Source organism: Osmerus eperlanus, chromosome 26 (genome assembly GCF_963692335.1).
Source record: "Osmerus eperlanus chromosome 26, fOsmEpe2.1, whole genome shotgun sequence".
Taxonomy (NCBI): Eukaryota; Metazoa; Chordata; class Actinopteri; order Osmeriformes; family Osmeridae; genus Osmerus; species Osmerus eperlanus.
Window position 1 is genome coordinate 1,944,497 of NC_085043.1, and position 14,908 is coordinate 1,959,404.

At 40.0% G+C, this 14,908-nt stretch overlaps 1 protein-coding gene across 1 annotated transcript in view; it reads right to left on the reverse strand.

Annotated features, from left to right (window-relative positions):
• dph5 (diphthamide biosynthesis 5) overlaps positions 1-14,908 on the reverse strand; it is a 43,609-nt gene that overhangs the window by 6,121 nt on the left and 22,580 nt on the right. The window contains exons 3-4 of the mRNA XM_062452222.1: positions 12,639-12,747; positions 9,969-10,089 (exon numbers count right to left, since the gene is read on the reverse strand). Coding sequence (XP_062308206.1) covers positions 9,969-10,089; positions 12,639-12,747 — 230 coding nt within the window. The remainder of the gene's footprint in view (positions 1-9,968; positions 10,090-12,638; positions 12,748-14,908) is intronic.

Below are 14,908 nucleotides of genomic sequence, written 5' to 3' on the forward strand. Positions count from 1 at the left end.
CAACAAAGGACTAAAATAGCTTTATAAATACAGATAGTTGCCTAAACGACACTTCCTGGGCCCAGTAGCCTACTGTTGGCCTTTGTTTCACGCTGCAGGCAAACACAGCAGCAATCATGGCCGCAGAACGTGTTACGTTTTCGGGGTGGAAATATTCACGCTATTTCGCTTTCATCGAAGACATAAGAAAAAAACATTGAAGTGAAACAAAATACTATCTAGACAAAAGCAGCACTTCAAACTAACTTAAAAACACCTCGTAAGTGTCCACAGAGAAACAAATCTGGAAGCTTGCGAAAAATCCACTTAAAACCTTAAGAGAGATGGCGACCCGTTTCCACAAATGGCTGCTAACATAGTATAATTTATTCACACAAATATATTATTATTTTAGAATTTATAAGCCTTTTTGATGTTTAAGATTGTTTGAAATAAACATTTTTTAAAGAAACACTATTTTGCGTCTGTAGCCTATGTTCTTGTAATGTAAAGTAATATTACTTTGTACAGAAAGTAATAATGTAACTTGATTACACTACTCTTACTGAACAATAATAAATAATAATTAATACATTACTTTTTGAGTAACTTAATTGGCTCACGCCATACTTCGCTACATTTCTCATTTTGTTGCTAGCTACGATTAGCCTGGTCCTAACCAGACCCTCGTACATTTCATTTGTACAGAGGGTCAGGGATCGCTCCATTGACAAGCGTTAACTTCCCTGAAGGCGGGTACTCTGTTGAAGTTTAAAACTATTGGATCTGGCAAAGCCACTCTGATCTGCCATAACCAATCTCTAGCGTTCGCCTTAGCCAACTCCTTCAACACTAACGGAGCTAGCTGTCGTAGCTGGAAAATCAAACTTTTCCCGAACCCCGTGGGGAGGGGGGCCACAACATTATGGCCACCAACAAAACTCAGCAAGGATTGTTCTTGCTCCGGCTTTAACTTATGGATATTCGGCAGCGTTGCCACAACCGCAGAATAGCTTCGCTCGCATCTTTTTCCGCCGCCATTACTGAACTACAACTCAAACTACTGCACGACATCAACGTCATCGTTCTCAGCCACTCCCTCTGTTCGCTGATTGGACCTACACATTTTTTACACTGACATCCCAGACCTAGTACAGAAGCAAAATAAAAATAATTTCTTGTAAGGAACACTGTTGCAATGAATAAGCACCAACATTGTGCATCAGCTAAAGGTAAAATGCAGTACATTCGACTGTCTTCGAGAAGCAACGGTGCCAACTCCAACTGCCGTTGCAGGACAACCCTCCTCCTCCACCCAAGGTATGCATGGTGAGTGCAGTCAGCGCACCCCAACTTCGTAGCAAGTATCCATCGTTGACAATAAGAAGCCTCAAAAATAAGAGCCAGGGCTCTACAGTGCAACTATTTCACACGCATATCCCCCTAAAATTTGATGCGTGCGCGAACCTGAATTTTTTTTTTTTTACGAGCACAGTCAGTGTGTGAGTAAAGACTTGCCTCCCCCGCCCCGCTGCCGATCATTCAAAACAGTCACCAGGAGCATGGCTCTGTGGGCTGCTTACGCATCTTGTTAAACAACAACAGGGATGAGATAAGGAAGGGTTGGGTTTGGTTAGCTGGTCATTTAGCTATATCAGGTGCCTTTTGTTGAAACGTGGGTGCTGCTATACGTTTAACATTTGCCAAATTCATTCATTTAGATGGTGGTTAGCTCAAGCTCACCCCAGAAAAGTATCGATAGTGGTATCGATAAAGTCTCGGATCGTTAAGCAGTCTCGAAAATTGTAGCGATATCGATAAAAATTAACGATCCCATCCCTACCCGTGATGCAGCTTGTGTTAACAGTTCTTCTCAGTGGCTTTGGTACCTATATTTCTCAGATCACAATCAAAATTAGTCTTGTATTCCTTTTAATCTGCGGTGAGTCTGAGTTTGGGTGATTTCAGTCTGTCGCAATTACATTTACATTTAGCAGACGCTCAATTATAATGCGTTTGGTTACCTCTGCAGAATCGTTCATGTAGTATTGCAATCACTAATCTTGTTGAATCCCAAGGGCCAGTTGTTCAGAAGTGATCTGATCAGATTTCGGCTATTGGATTGGATCAAATCGAAGAAGCGGGAGGTGGAGCGCTACCAGTTGGATCTGGTGGGGCGCTACCAGTTGGATCTGGTGGGGCGCTACCAGTTGGATCTGGTGGGGCGCTACCAGTTGGATCTGGTGGGGCGCTACCAGTTGGATCTGGTGGGGCGCTACCAGTTGGATCTGGTGGGGCGCTACCAGTTGGATCTGGTGGGGCGCTACCAGTTGGATCTGGTGGGGCGCTACCAGTTGGATCTGGTGGGGCTTACCTCTACACACAGTCGTGGCTCTGGATCCTTACTCCTGGATAGAGGATGGACTCTATTCTTATCTGGAGTTGACCAGGGTATGAGGCGACGGGCGGGTGTGGGGATACTCAAAAGCCCCTATGCGCCGCTATGTTGGAGTTTACCCCGGTGGACGAGAGGGTCACCTCCCTACGCCTACAGGTTGTGGGGGGGAAAACTCTGAATGTTGTCTGTTCATATGTAGGGCTGTCGCGGTTAAGAAATTTCCCTTGCGGTTATTATAGATGGCTCAATAGCGCGATATGCGGTATTACCGCCTTTTTGCTTTACAAACCTAATTTATCCTGATTTTACTGCATACAAAGCTCTATTGTTGAGCTATGTAGCATATATTGTTGATTTTTAACTGACAGAGACACATTTTAAAACATTTACGTTTATTGTTAAATGCCAAACAGCAACAAGAACATGCCTTTTCCAATAAAAAAAAAATTAAAGAAACAAAATAATTCTCAAGTATCACATGAAAACAACGTGTAGGCCTAAGTGAAAATACAGAGAATAAACTAAATATTACTTAAGCGTTTACAAATGTGATTTAGACCTGGGTTATCATGTCCTTGTTTCGCGGTAGGATAACCAACATATTACCCTTATGTGGTTTCAGAGAGGACAGCAGAGGACAGGAGGCTGCTGCAGAGTCAAGATAACATTTATTAACAAAACATTTACTTTAGTTCTGAAAAGTCTGGTAAGAAGGCAGGACATTGCCTTGGTGGTCTATACACAGTTACTGCCAGAACTAGAATCTGGCACTTTAGGAAAATCATGATATTCAAAAGAGGTCAAATTATCGAAGGAGATGCTCCTGTAGCTCAGGGCATCTGTAGTTATGGAGGCAGTCCCGCCTCCTTTTTTGACACTTCTAATGGATTGAAAAAAGCTATAATTTGGAGGGGAAGCTTCAATAAGAGCTTCTGATACATTAGTCAGCCAGGTTTAAGTTAAAAACTTATATATATTATATTGATATATTAATGATTAACGTTTTGCCTAATAGAGACCCAATATTCAGAATTGCCAATGCAATATTTTCTGGATGGAGGGACTGAATCGAAAGCACATTCATGCCCATCGGGAGCAACTTGGGGTTCAGAGTCTTGCTCAAGGATATTTCGGCACATGGCCTGGGAGGAGTCGGAGATCGAACCGCCAACCTTGCGATTAACAGAGCGACCCGCTCTACCCCCTGAGCCACAGCCACCCAGTTTGGATGAAGACCATCCCATTTGTAGAAGACAGGACGCTCCCAGAACAAGTCAAAGTTATTGATGAATCCAACGCCCTTGGACTTGCAAAAAGACTGTAGCCAGCTGTTCAGATTCAGAAGTCGGCTGAATTTGTCATAGCCACGATTGTAACAGGGAAGAGGCCCAGATACAATATCTTTACGCTAGCTTGCACATTCTCTAGAAGAGTGGTGAAATCCTCTTTCAGGGTCTCTGTCTGCTGAGAGGCAGTGCCATTTGAGCCAACATGCATGATAATCTTACTCACGTCAGTGCAATTTTCCAACAGTGAGGGAAGACGCCTATCGATGTCCAGCACTCGTGCACCAGGAAAAAGGTGTACCAGATGTCCCAAACAATGGAGTCTCCAATCAGGACTGTAGACCGTAAAGTAGTTTTGTGGGCTGGTGATGTCAGGGAGGACAGTTTGCCAGCCGCAGTTCAGGACGAGATGGAAGTGGTAGCAGTAGGGCTGTCCCCGACTAAGATTTTCTTTGGTCAACCAAGACTCGACTAAACACTTCGGAAAATCGACTAATGTAATTTTGAAACTTGTTTTTTGTAATGCTACGTGATAAAGTTTTATACGCCCATTGGCTGCGCCCAGTTGAAATGAAACCAGCGCGAGATACCGTGGAAACGAACAGAGCATCCACCAGAAAACACAAGGACTACAACGATGCATAGCGGATCATAGGAGGTAATAAGAGCTAGCTAGAGTAATAAAGTAAAGTAAAAAGTTAACTTAATGCGGCGGTGGTTAGGACAAACTTCTGGGGTGAGAATAGGAACAAGGCAGGGGATGAGGATATTGATAGCACTAGAGAAACGAAGAAAAGAAAATGTAATGCCAAATGGCTGGTGGGTCGGGAATGGCTTGTGTTTGACAATGAAAATGTTGTCATGTTTTGTAAGGATTGCCGCATGTAGTCTACGCATAAGAAAAATTATGTTGCTTACTGACACAGTCTAGTGTAATGTAAATACACTGTTCTTAATAAAGAGTATATTAGGTCAGTTTAAAGTTTAAAAAAATATATATTTTTAGAGTTGCTTTATTTGTCTTAAATAATATAATCTAAAATGTCTGTAGAACATTTCTTTAATTCAGAAATGGTGACACAAGCAGGAATCAGATCTCACACTGCCATGCGGCAGCTCGACAAAAAAAATCTTAGTTGACCAAGAGCATATCGACCAAACAATCGACTAGTCCAGGGGTGGACAACCCTGGTCCTCAAGAGCCACTGTCCTGCATGTTTTAGATGTTTCCCTGCACCAGCACACATGATTCAAATGAATGGTCATTACCCGGCTTCCACAAAGCTTTATAACAACCCATTCATTTGATCTAAAACATGCAGGACAGCGGCTTTCGAGGACCAGGGTTGTCCACCCCTTGACTAGTCGACTGAGTGGGGACAGCCCTAGGTAGCAGGAGATTATTCCCCTTGACCTGCTTCCACTGACTTTCAGGGGCATGGGGCGTCGAACAGGCGGATCGGTTGCGGTGCATTTCAGTTCGGCCCAATCCTCTGGCCGGATCCAGTGGAGGGAAGAATTTGTCGATATGGTTCAAAATCTTTGCCTCCGTGCTTGTGTTTCCCAGCCGAGTGGAGTATCCAGGCTCTGTTTGGCCGATGATTGTAGAGTCAAAAGCTTCTTTCAATTCGGAAGATTCCTTCAGCAAAGCAATGTGCTCGTTTAAAGTCTCCTGATCAAGTTGAACAGTTTCTTTCAGTCGATGATTCTCGGAGCATTTGTCACAAACAAATAGCTAGAAAGTTGTCTTCGCTCACCAAAATGAGCATGTCGCAGGTTTCACATTTCATAGGTTTGGAGTTTTGCGTAAAGTTTGAAATATCCAGCTAGCTCTGCTCAACACTTTTTTTCATAGCCAGTAGGCCTATGAAAGATCGTAAGGTCATGAATACAATCCAGATACAAACAAGAAACCAAAATACAAACTGAGAAGTAAAAACTAAGAAAGAAGCAAAAACTAACTAGCAAACAAACGAGAAACTAGCAAACAACACGCTGCCTCACGCTACTCAGCTGCCTCAGTTCAGCTGACTAATTTCTCTCTTCATTCAAGTAATAGTAAACACGCATAGAAGGATATATATAGGCTATATAGGCTATATAACCTTTGTCTGAAAGAGACTTATGCAAGGGAACCCTTGTGCCATCTGCTGATAGAAAAGTAACACATCACACTGTAGAGCTGTTTATGGCAGCCCCTTTGTCACTGGTCACCCAGACACTCGTCTGGGACAGTCGTTGATTTGCATGAATGCTAAAATGACAATCACACTTTAATGACACACCTCTGGAAAGGTGGTCTCAACAGTTGAAGAGGAAGGTGGACCGAGGAAGACTCTGAAATTATCATTAAAAGTTGTGTTCTTGTAAATATTGTTCTAAACAGCTTTTAATGTCATGTTTGATATGATTTTGTTTCTTATTTTATGTATTACATTCTAGAAATAATTGTATTTCTGTAACATGTACATTTACAGGGTTTAGAGTTTGTGCTTGCAGCAGACCAACATGTGTTTAACATATTCCCTTGTCTTGCAAGGGCACCACTTGGTCTACTGCAGCCTTGATTTATGATCCAATTTGAATTTGTATGCGTTAGACAACTTTTCAGTCATATGACCGGTGTCCCCATTTTAGTCAGGTTTGGGTGTATATAGGAAGAAGTTTTTACCACTAACTGAGTTCTGTTTACGATACAGCTCCGGTGCATTAGGCGCCTAGTCTTCGTTGTGAATACCTTTGTTAACCATTGCTCTGAAGGTATGTTTTGTATTTGATGATATTTCATTATCATTGTATTGATTATCTTACTATTTAGATAATAAACTATTATTGTGCATTTGAAGTTACTTGTTCTCCTTGAAACGTATCTATCACGCTACGGCGGTGAAAACTTTGATCTAGTCTGGTTGATGCGGCTAATACTGATTATAAACATAGACTTTTGAAGTAGGTTTTAACTTAAGGCCTCTGAGTCACTTACGGTGGATCTCCACGCTCCAAAGGAATTTACCGGAGCCTCTGAGTGATTGGTTTACATACTAGGTCTACTATGGTTAAAATCCATATTATAGTAATGATAAACGACTGATTAGTGAACATGCATACTTTAGGGTCGATGCTCTGATCAAGCAGACGATTTTTACCTACGCCAGAGTTTCACGTCATTAACTGTTTAGCGCTCAAGGTTACAGGTAACGCACATTTCTAAAATTGGAGTCAGATATACGAGTCAATTATCTCCCTGAACATCTAACCAGAATTGAATTGGGTTTCCCAAGCCGGGGACAAACACCAAGCGTCTCCGGCCTTACGAGATCTTCCCCAACCTACAACACCTTTCGACCAGCTAAAAAGAAAGATAAATCCTGTACACAATGATATGTCCGAGATTAGTCTATTTAGTCCGTAGATGTAAATGGAACAAAACTTACTCTAAATGATCTGTCAGGCTAGTTGTAGTAGATAGGCTGCCTACTTGATTTGTCAAATGCAACTTTCATTTTACACAATGTGCTACTGCTCTTGCATAACCCGCCATCCACACTGGGAGCTAGTCCCAATGTTACAGTAATAGCCTACATAAAACCACAATAGATATTCTTAACCAGTATGATAGTATCCACTGCCTATTATAGCCTACACTGACTGTCTAGCAGTGGTAGAAAGAGTACTGAAAATGGGTACTTACAGTTAGGTCCATAAATATTTGGACATTGACACAATTTTCATCATTTTGGCTCTGTATACCACCACAATGGATTTGAAATGAAACAATCAAGATGTGCTTTAAGTGCAGACTTTCAGCTTTAATTTCAGGGTATTTACATCCAAATCAGGTGAACAGTGTAGGAATTACAATACATTTTATATGTGGCCCCCCCCTTTTTAAGGGACCAAAAGTAATTGGACAATTGGCTGCTCAGCTGTTCCATGGCCAGGTGTATGTTATTCCCTCATGGGAGTTCGTTATTTCATTGACAAGGAGCAGATAAAAGGTCTAGAGTTCATTTCAAGTATGGTATTTGTGTTTGGAATCTGTTGCTGTCAACTCTCAATATGAAGTCCAAAGAGCTGTCACCATCAGTGAAGCAAGCCATCGTTAGGCTGAAAAATCAAAACAAACCTATCAGAGAGATAGCAAAAACATTAGGTGTGGCCAAATCAACTGTTTGGTACATTCTTAAAAAGAAAGAACGCACTGGTGAGCTCAGCAACACCAAAAGACCCGGAAGACCACGGAAAACAACTGTGGTGGATGACAGAAGAATTCTTTCCCTGGTGAAGAAAAACCCCTTCACAACAGTTGGCCAGATCAAGAACACTCTCCAGGAGGTAGGCGTATCTGTGTCAAAGTCAAAAATTAAGAGAAGACTTCACCAGAATAAATACAGAGGGTTCACCACAATATGTAAACCATTGGTGAGTCTCAAAAACAGGAAGACCAGATTAGAGTTTGCCAAAAAACATCTAAAAGAGCCTGTACAGTTCTGGAACAACATCCTATGGACAGATGAGACCAAGATCAACTTGTACCAGAATGATGGGAAGAGAAGAGTATGGAGAAGGGAAGGAACTGCTCATGATCCAAAGCATACCACCTCATCAGTGAAGCATGGTGGAGGTAGTGTTATGGCGTGGGCATGTATGGCTGCCAATGGAACTGGTTCCCTTGTATTTATCGATGATGTGACTGCTGACAAAAGCAGTAGGATGAATTCTGAAGTGTTTCTGGCAATATTATCTGCTCAGATTCAGCCAAATGCTTCAGAACTCATAGGACGGCGCTTCACAGTGCAGATGGACAATGACCCGAAGCATACTGCGAAAGCAACCAAAGAGTTTTTTAAGGCAAAGAAGTGGAATGTTCTGCAATGGCCAAGTCAATCACCTGACCTAAATCCAATTGAGCATGCATTTCACTTGCTAAAGACAAAACTGAAGGGAAAATGCCCCAAGAACAAGCAGGAACTGAAGACAGTTGCAGTAGAGGCCTGGCAGAGCATCACCAGGGACGAAACCCAGCGTCTGGTGATGTCTATGGGTTCCAGACTTCAGGCTGTCATTGACTGCAAAGGATTTGCAACCAAGTATTAAAAGTGACAATTAGATTTATGATTATGTTAGTTTGTCCAATTATTTTTGGTCCCTTAAAAAGGGGGGGGGGCACATATAAAATGTGTTGTAATTCCTACACCGTTCACCTGATTTGGATGTAAATACCCTGAAATTGAAGCTGAAAGTCTGCACTTAAAGCACATCTTGATTGTTTCATTTCAAATCCATTGTGGTGGTATACAGAGCCAAAATGATGAAAATTGTGTCAATGTCCAAATATTTATGGACCTAACTGTAAGTACAAGTACCGTTACATTGCTCAGATAATACTCAATTACAAGTAAAAGTATGTGTTAAAAAAGTAAAAATTACTCTTCTCAAAAAAGTAAGTAGAGTACTAGTTACTTTTTAGCTGGTGATATTGAAAGATTTTTCTAAAAATCTTTTAATACAATCGGAGATCCATAGAGAAAATTGTTACTTTCCACCCCAAAAGAATTACCTTTTTGATTAATGTTGATTATTTTTTTTAGATTAGAGGTTGAATTCTTGTAAGACGAAACCGAGATCAGCCATTTTAAATGACCTGTGAATGTGTACTACTACGAAATACATTTTCATATACTGCACATTATTAAATGAATAACCAATTCTGACCTTCAGGTTTAAAGGTCCAATGACATGAACATTTCACTTTAGGAGGTTATTTAACATTAATATGAGTTCCCCTAGCCTGCCTTTGGTCCCGCAGTGGCTAGAAATTTTGATAGGTGTAAACCAAGCCCTGGGTATTCTTCTCCGTCTTTGAGAAAATGAAAGCTCAAACGCTCGGTTTTGAAAATCTTCTTATGTCGTCATAAGAGGGAAGGTTACCTCCCCTTTCTCTGCTTTGCCCGCACAGAGAATTTGGCCCACCAATGAGAAAATGAGCTACGACCGTGCGAGCGCGTATTGGTTTTTCCTCGAGAGACATCATGGCTTGCAAACGACCGAAGCATGGCAGTTAGCCACGCCTCTTTCTTCCTCATAGCATTTAAAGCTACAGACACAGAAACGGCACGTCCTGAGGAAAGCTCATTGTGGGACTGCTCGTAGTGGCTGTAATTCTGCACCAAGGCTGAATTTCGGGAAAGAGACTTCAGATACAGTATTAGTGGACCACTAACGCCTATATAAAAGCATCCAAAAACAGCATGTCATGGGATCTTTAAAGCCCCATCACTAATATTCAATACTGTAATACTCACCAAGCAGGCAAAGTGTGTGCATTCCCATGTTTCGATTCTTCTTGATTTTATCATAGAAGCTCTCTGGTCTCCAGGTGTCGGTCCAGAATACAATTGACACAGTTTCTCCAAAATTGTACAACTGTTTAAAAGATTTACAAAAGAATATGAGATTTGTGTGTGTGTGTGCAGATTAGAATGGGTTTAGTTTCCCACGATCAGAGAAAGAACCGGGCATTCTGCAAAACTCCTATCTTGCAGATGTCCTTTTTATAACCCAACAGAGCGCAGTTTCGGGATTGATGTTGTTTGGATAAGCATTTCGACGTCAAATAATGAAAAAATAATTTGCTGCAGCTTGGCTTGCTCTTTGCATCACAGCCCCTTCACTCTGATTGATCCTCTGGTCTGCTGCGAGTTTCCTAAGAACATGTTGACTGGAGAACCGGGCAATATTAACAAAGTTAATATTTTCCTTTCCAACGGAGTGCAGTAGGCTACCGCGATTGAACTAATGTGATTAACAAAGGCATTCACAATGAATATGACATTCATCATATTATTAACATTAGTGAAACAAATATTAACATTAATTGAAGTTTTACAGTATAGAACCGACATTGAACTCTCCGAGCGAGATGTGCTGTGGTAAACATGGAACTTTTCCTTGGCATGAAACGGCAAATAATCTAACCAGTGCATGAATCTGTTGTAGCCTATCTAGTCTATTTTATCCATGCAATATACAGTCAGTACAGTAGCGACTAGCCTACACTAGTAATGCCCACCCGCAAAGCAGACAGTCGCGATGCTGCTGGCGCTGTTGTGTTTTTTTTGTTTGTACATTCTAATATTAATTTTCACATTTGAAATTCAGTTTTTAACAACTATTCGAATATATATTCGAATTTAGAATATTCGTTGACAGCCCTAATGACAAGTGGCTCAACCATTGTGCATGTAAGGACTTCTGTTATGAACTAAATGTTTAGATGTTTGTGCTGGTAAGACAATTTAACAGAGAACCAATATAGTGCATTTTGATCAACATAACAAACAATTTATAACGTAGGAAACAGCAGACAAATGAAGGCTACATAATCATTTGCATTAATGTAGGCTACCACAGCATTGGCCATTTGACTATAATAGATGTGAAGGTTGAACAAGTACTTCAGAGATGACAGAGAATTTCATTGTGATCTGAGAAATATAGGTACAAAAACCACTGAGAAGAAATTGTATCACCAGCTGCATCACAGGCAATGCACTATCTATAATTCCAGAAATCTGTGTGTGTCACCAACATCATCGCGGGCACTGTGCCCTATCTATAATTCCAGGAATCTGTGTGTGTGCGCCAGCAATTTTATCACGGGCACTGTGCACTTATCCATAGTTCAAGTAATCTGTATGTGTGTTTCACTGACATCTTAAATGCATAAATGTAAATGTAATGTAATCACCGACTGCAACACGGGCACTATGCACTAGTCTAAAGTTTGAAGTTTCCAGTCACATTGTCAAACGTTGAAAATGTTGTTATACAAAAAGTAGACCTCAGAGCACTAACAAGGTAAGAGTTGTGAGTTGTGTTACAGACTCAGAGGCGTACTAGAGGCTGTAACCTTTCAGTCATCTACCTATTTATTATATGATTAATTTACACATTTTATTTTAATATTAAAATAATTTTGAGATGGCTAACATTTTTATTTTTGCACAAATATAAGATATTCGTTTGTGAAAGCCTAATCTAAGCCCAATTACTTGCACTTAATGTACATTTTGTTAAATTGTCCTTTCTCTGCATGGAGACTGCAATCAATATGATAACCAAAGCCTATTCCACTTTCAGTAAATGTCTCGTAAATTGAAATCAATCCAATCTTGCATGTTTTTTGTTGCTATAAAGTGTCAAGTAGGCTACATGGTGAATACCAAATGTTGTTACTACAAAACAAAAACTGAAAAAACTACATTTTGTGTATTCACTGAGCTTGAACTTTGCTGAAAAGGGAGGGGCACAATAATTAGCTGTACATCATTGTACAGACTACAACATAAATCTGGATAGACTGTTTTTAGACACCAGTCTAAAAAAATGGTTGATCTACTGGTTGTAGATGTGTTACAAGTAGACTATAAAATGTATCATGTTTGTTGCTCTTAGATTGCACTGTATCACTGTTTGCAATAGCCATGTGATTGGCTATTCTATTTGGATTTTGCCATCCAGCCAATTAGACCAGTCAACAGTTTAGCCTTAAAAAAAAACTGTTATACAGTCATGTACCTGAACACAATAAGAAATGCATGTGTGTTAAATTTGGCCTAAATATGCCTCTATCCACTGCACTTCATCCAGTGACCTCTTGATCTAAGGAAAACTTCAGAGTCAGTGCATCGTTTCAAAATGGTTTTGAATGTCGTAATTTGGGGTGATATTGTACAATTGCCCCTAAGCACATAAGACCGTCTCTGACAAATCTTTGAAGGTAAGATGGATGTGGGCCGGGCCAAGTAATTTCCTCTATTCTTCATCTCAAACTACAGAGTTATTTGTGACCCATGGAAATGTTTGACTTTTACTACTCTCATAAGACATTGCTAAATAATGGTGATTGATGGGACTTGAAGCACTTAAACTTAAAATAACAGTATATTTTACAGTCCTGAATATGAACTTACCTGGAGCCCACAGCAACCAACTGCATTCAAGATGGAGGCATTGTGGATGACCCGGTATGGTATCCCAGCATTCACAGCTCTCAAGACCAAGTCACTGTGAGTGGTGGCTCTAAAAGAAGAGTTAACCAACTTCCATATAAATATCTGTTGAACTGATCCAACATTTTAAATGGCAGTCAAATTTATTTTAAATTAAATGTGCTATAAACAGGACAGTACACGATCCCCCAATCCTTAACCAATATTTGTATATATTGGTTAACCAATATTTAGTGAATATAATGATCATTTAAACAATTAAAAAGGCCCTCTCTCCCTCCAACTTCATCAGTAAGTAGTTTTGGGCGGAATTTTAACCAATGACATCAAAGAGCAGTGTTACATTTGTCAAAAGTTGCAAGTGTCCTTACACACTAAAAAGGTAGGCCAATATCTACCTCTATTACAATGACTGTCCGCCAGCATCTGTTTGGCTGACATTTATTCATTTTATAATACAAATATTGTAAATATGTTTTGATGATTTGATCTTCCAGTGGATGAGCCACACTACTACCCTTCTGTGCAGACAGTGAAAATATGGACCTACTACAATGCAGAATCAACATTAGTAATAAGTGCTCTTCAAAAATATTAGATGAGGGGTAACAGAGCAAAGAACTTCAAAACATCCAATTTAATCTGCATTCACACAAATGGTGTGCAATACTCATTTTACACATGGGGAGTGAACATGTTTTGGTCTAGCAGTCAAAGACAACTCTTCGGGCAATTGATATCTTTCATGCCACCCAGGTGCATTTTGTGGATATTTTAAGGCTGCTTGAAATTAATTTGACCATAATTCCTTCTTTACCATAGGGGTAAGGCAATATGGGAAAACAAATGATATCCCAATACTTTCTTCTGCCTGGACAATGACAATATAATGTGCTTTTTTACAGCTGTTCGCTGCCTAACACAAGTCATCTTCTAAAGTTGGACCCTAGCACTGTAAGTAAGACTTTATTTATATAGCACATTTCATACAAGAATTGCAGCTCAAGGTGCTTTACATAAAATCAATAAAAACAATAATACAAGTGATAAACAATTCAAACAAAAATAAAAATCCCAATAAGATCTCTGTTCAAGAGAGAAACCAACTTTAAACATGCATCTTAAAAGTAACAATAATATAATTAATAAAAGTAGGAAAACCCTTTTGAGATAAAATTACTTAAATGCTTCGGTAAAAAGGTAGGTTTTAAGCTGTCTTTTAAAAATGTCTAGAGTTTTTGCTTCCCTAATATTTATGGGTAATTTGTTCCATAGTTTTGGGGCGTAATTGACAAAGGCCGAATCACCAATCTTCTTATGACTGCTTCTGGTGACCTCTAATAGGCCTGCATTTGATGATCGCAGTGTTCTAGCTGGTGTGTAGTTTATAAAGGAGTTAGCAATGTAGCTAGGTCCTTGTCCGTGTAGAGCTTTGTATGTGAGGAAAAGGACCTTAAAGTCAATTCTGAAGGTAACAGGGAGCCAGTGTAAAGTAGCTAGGACAGGACTAATGTGTTCTCTCCTTTTAGTTTTGGTTAATAATCTAGCTGCAGAATTTTGAATGAGCTGTAGTCTTTCAGTGGTTTTCTTGGGAATACCAGTGAAAAGTGCGTTACAGTAGTCCAGCCGGCTGGATATAAAAGCATGAATTAACTTCTCTGCATCATTTTGGTTTATGAATGGTCGTACCTTTGCTATATTCCTCAGGTGAAAGAAAGCTGTTTTGGTCACTTTATTAATGTGAGAGTTGAAATTCAAATCTGAGTCCAGGATTACACTGAGACTCGTCACCTCTGGTTTAAGACAGGGGGTTAAACCTCCAAGATTCTTAATAAGCATCTCTCTTTTGGATTTGGAGCCACATAGTAGGACTTCGGTTTAGTCTTCATTTAATTTAAGAAAGTTAGCGTTCATCCATTTGTTTATTGCCAACAGGCAGTTGGTAATGGAATTGATGGCCGTTGCATCGTTGGGTTCAGTGGATATATATAGTTGTGTGTCATCCGCATAGCTATGGAAATCTATGCTATGTTCTCTGATTATGTCGCCGAGTGGTAACATATAAAGAGAAAAGAGTAATGGACCTAAGCAGCTTCCTTGAGCAACCCCGTAGCAGTTCTCATGTTTCTTGGACCTATGGTCACCTAAACTAACATAAAACTTCCTTCCTGTGATATATGATTTCATCCAGTTCAATACACTATCCGTGAACCCAATAAGCTTTTCCAGTC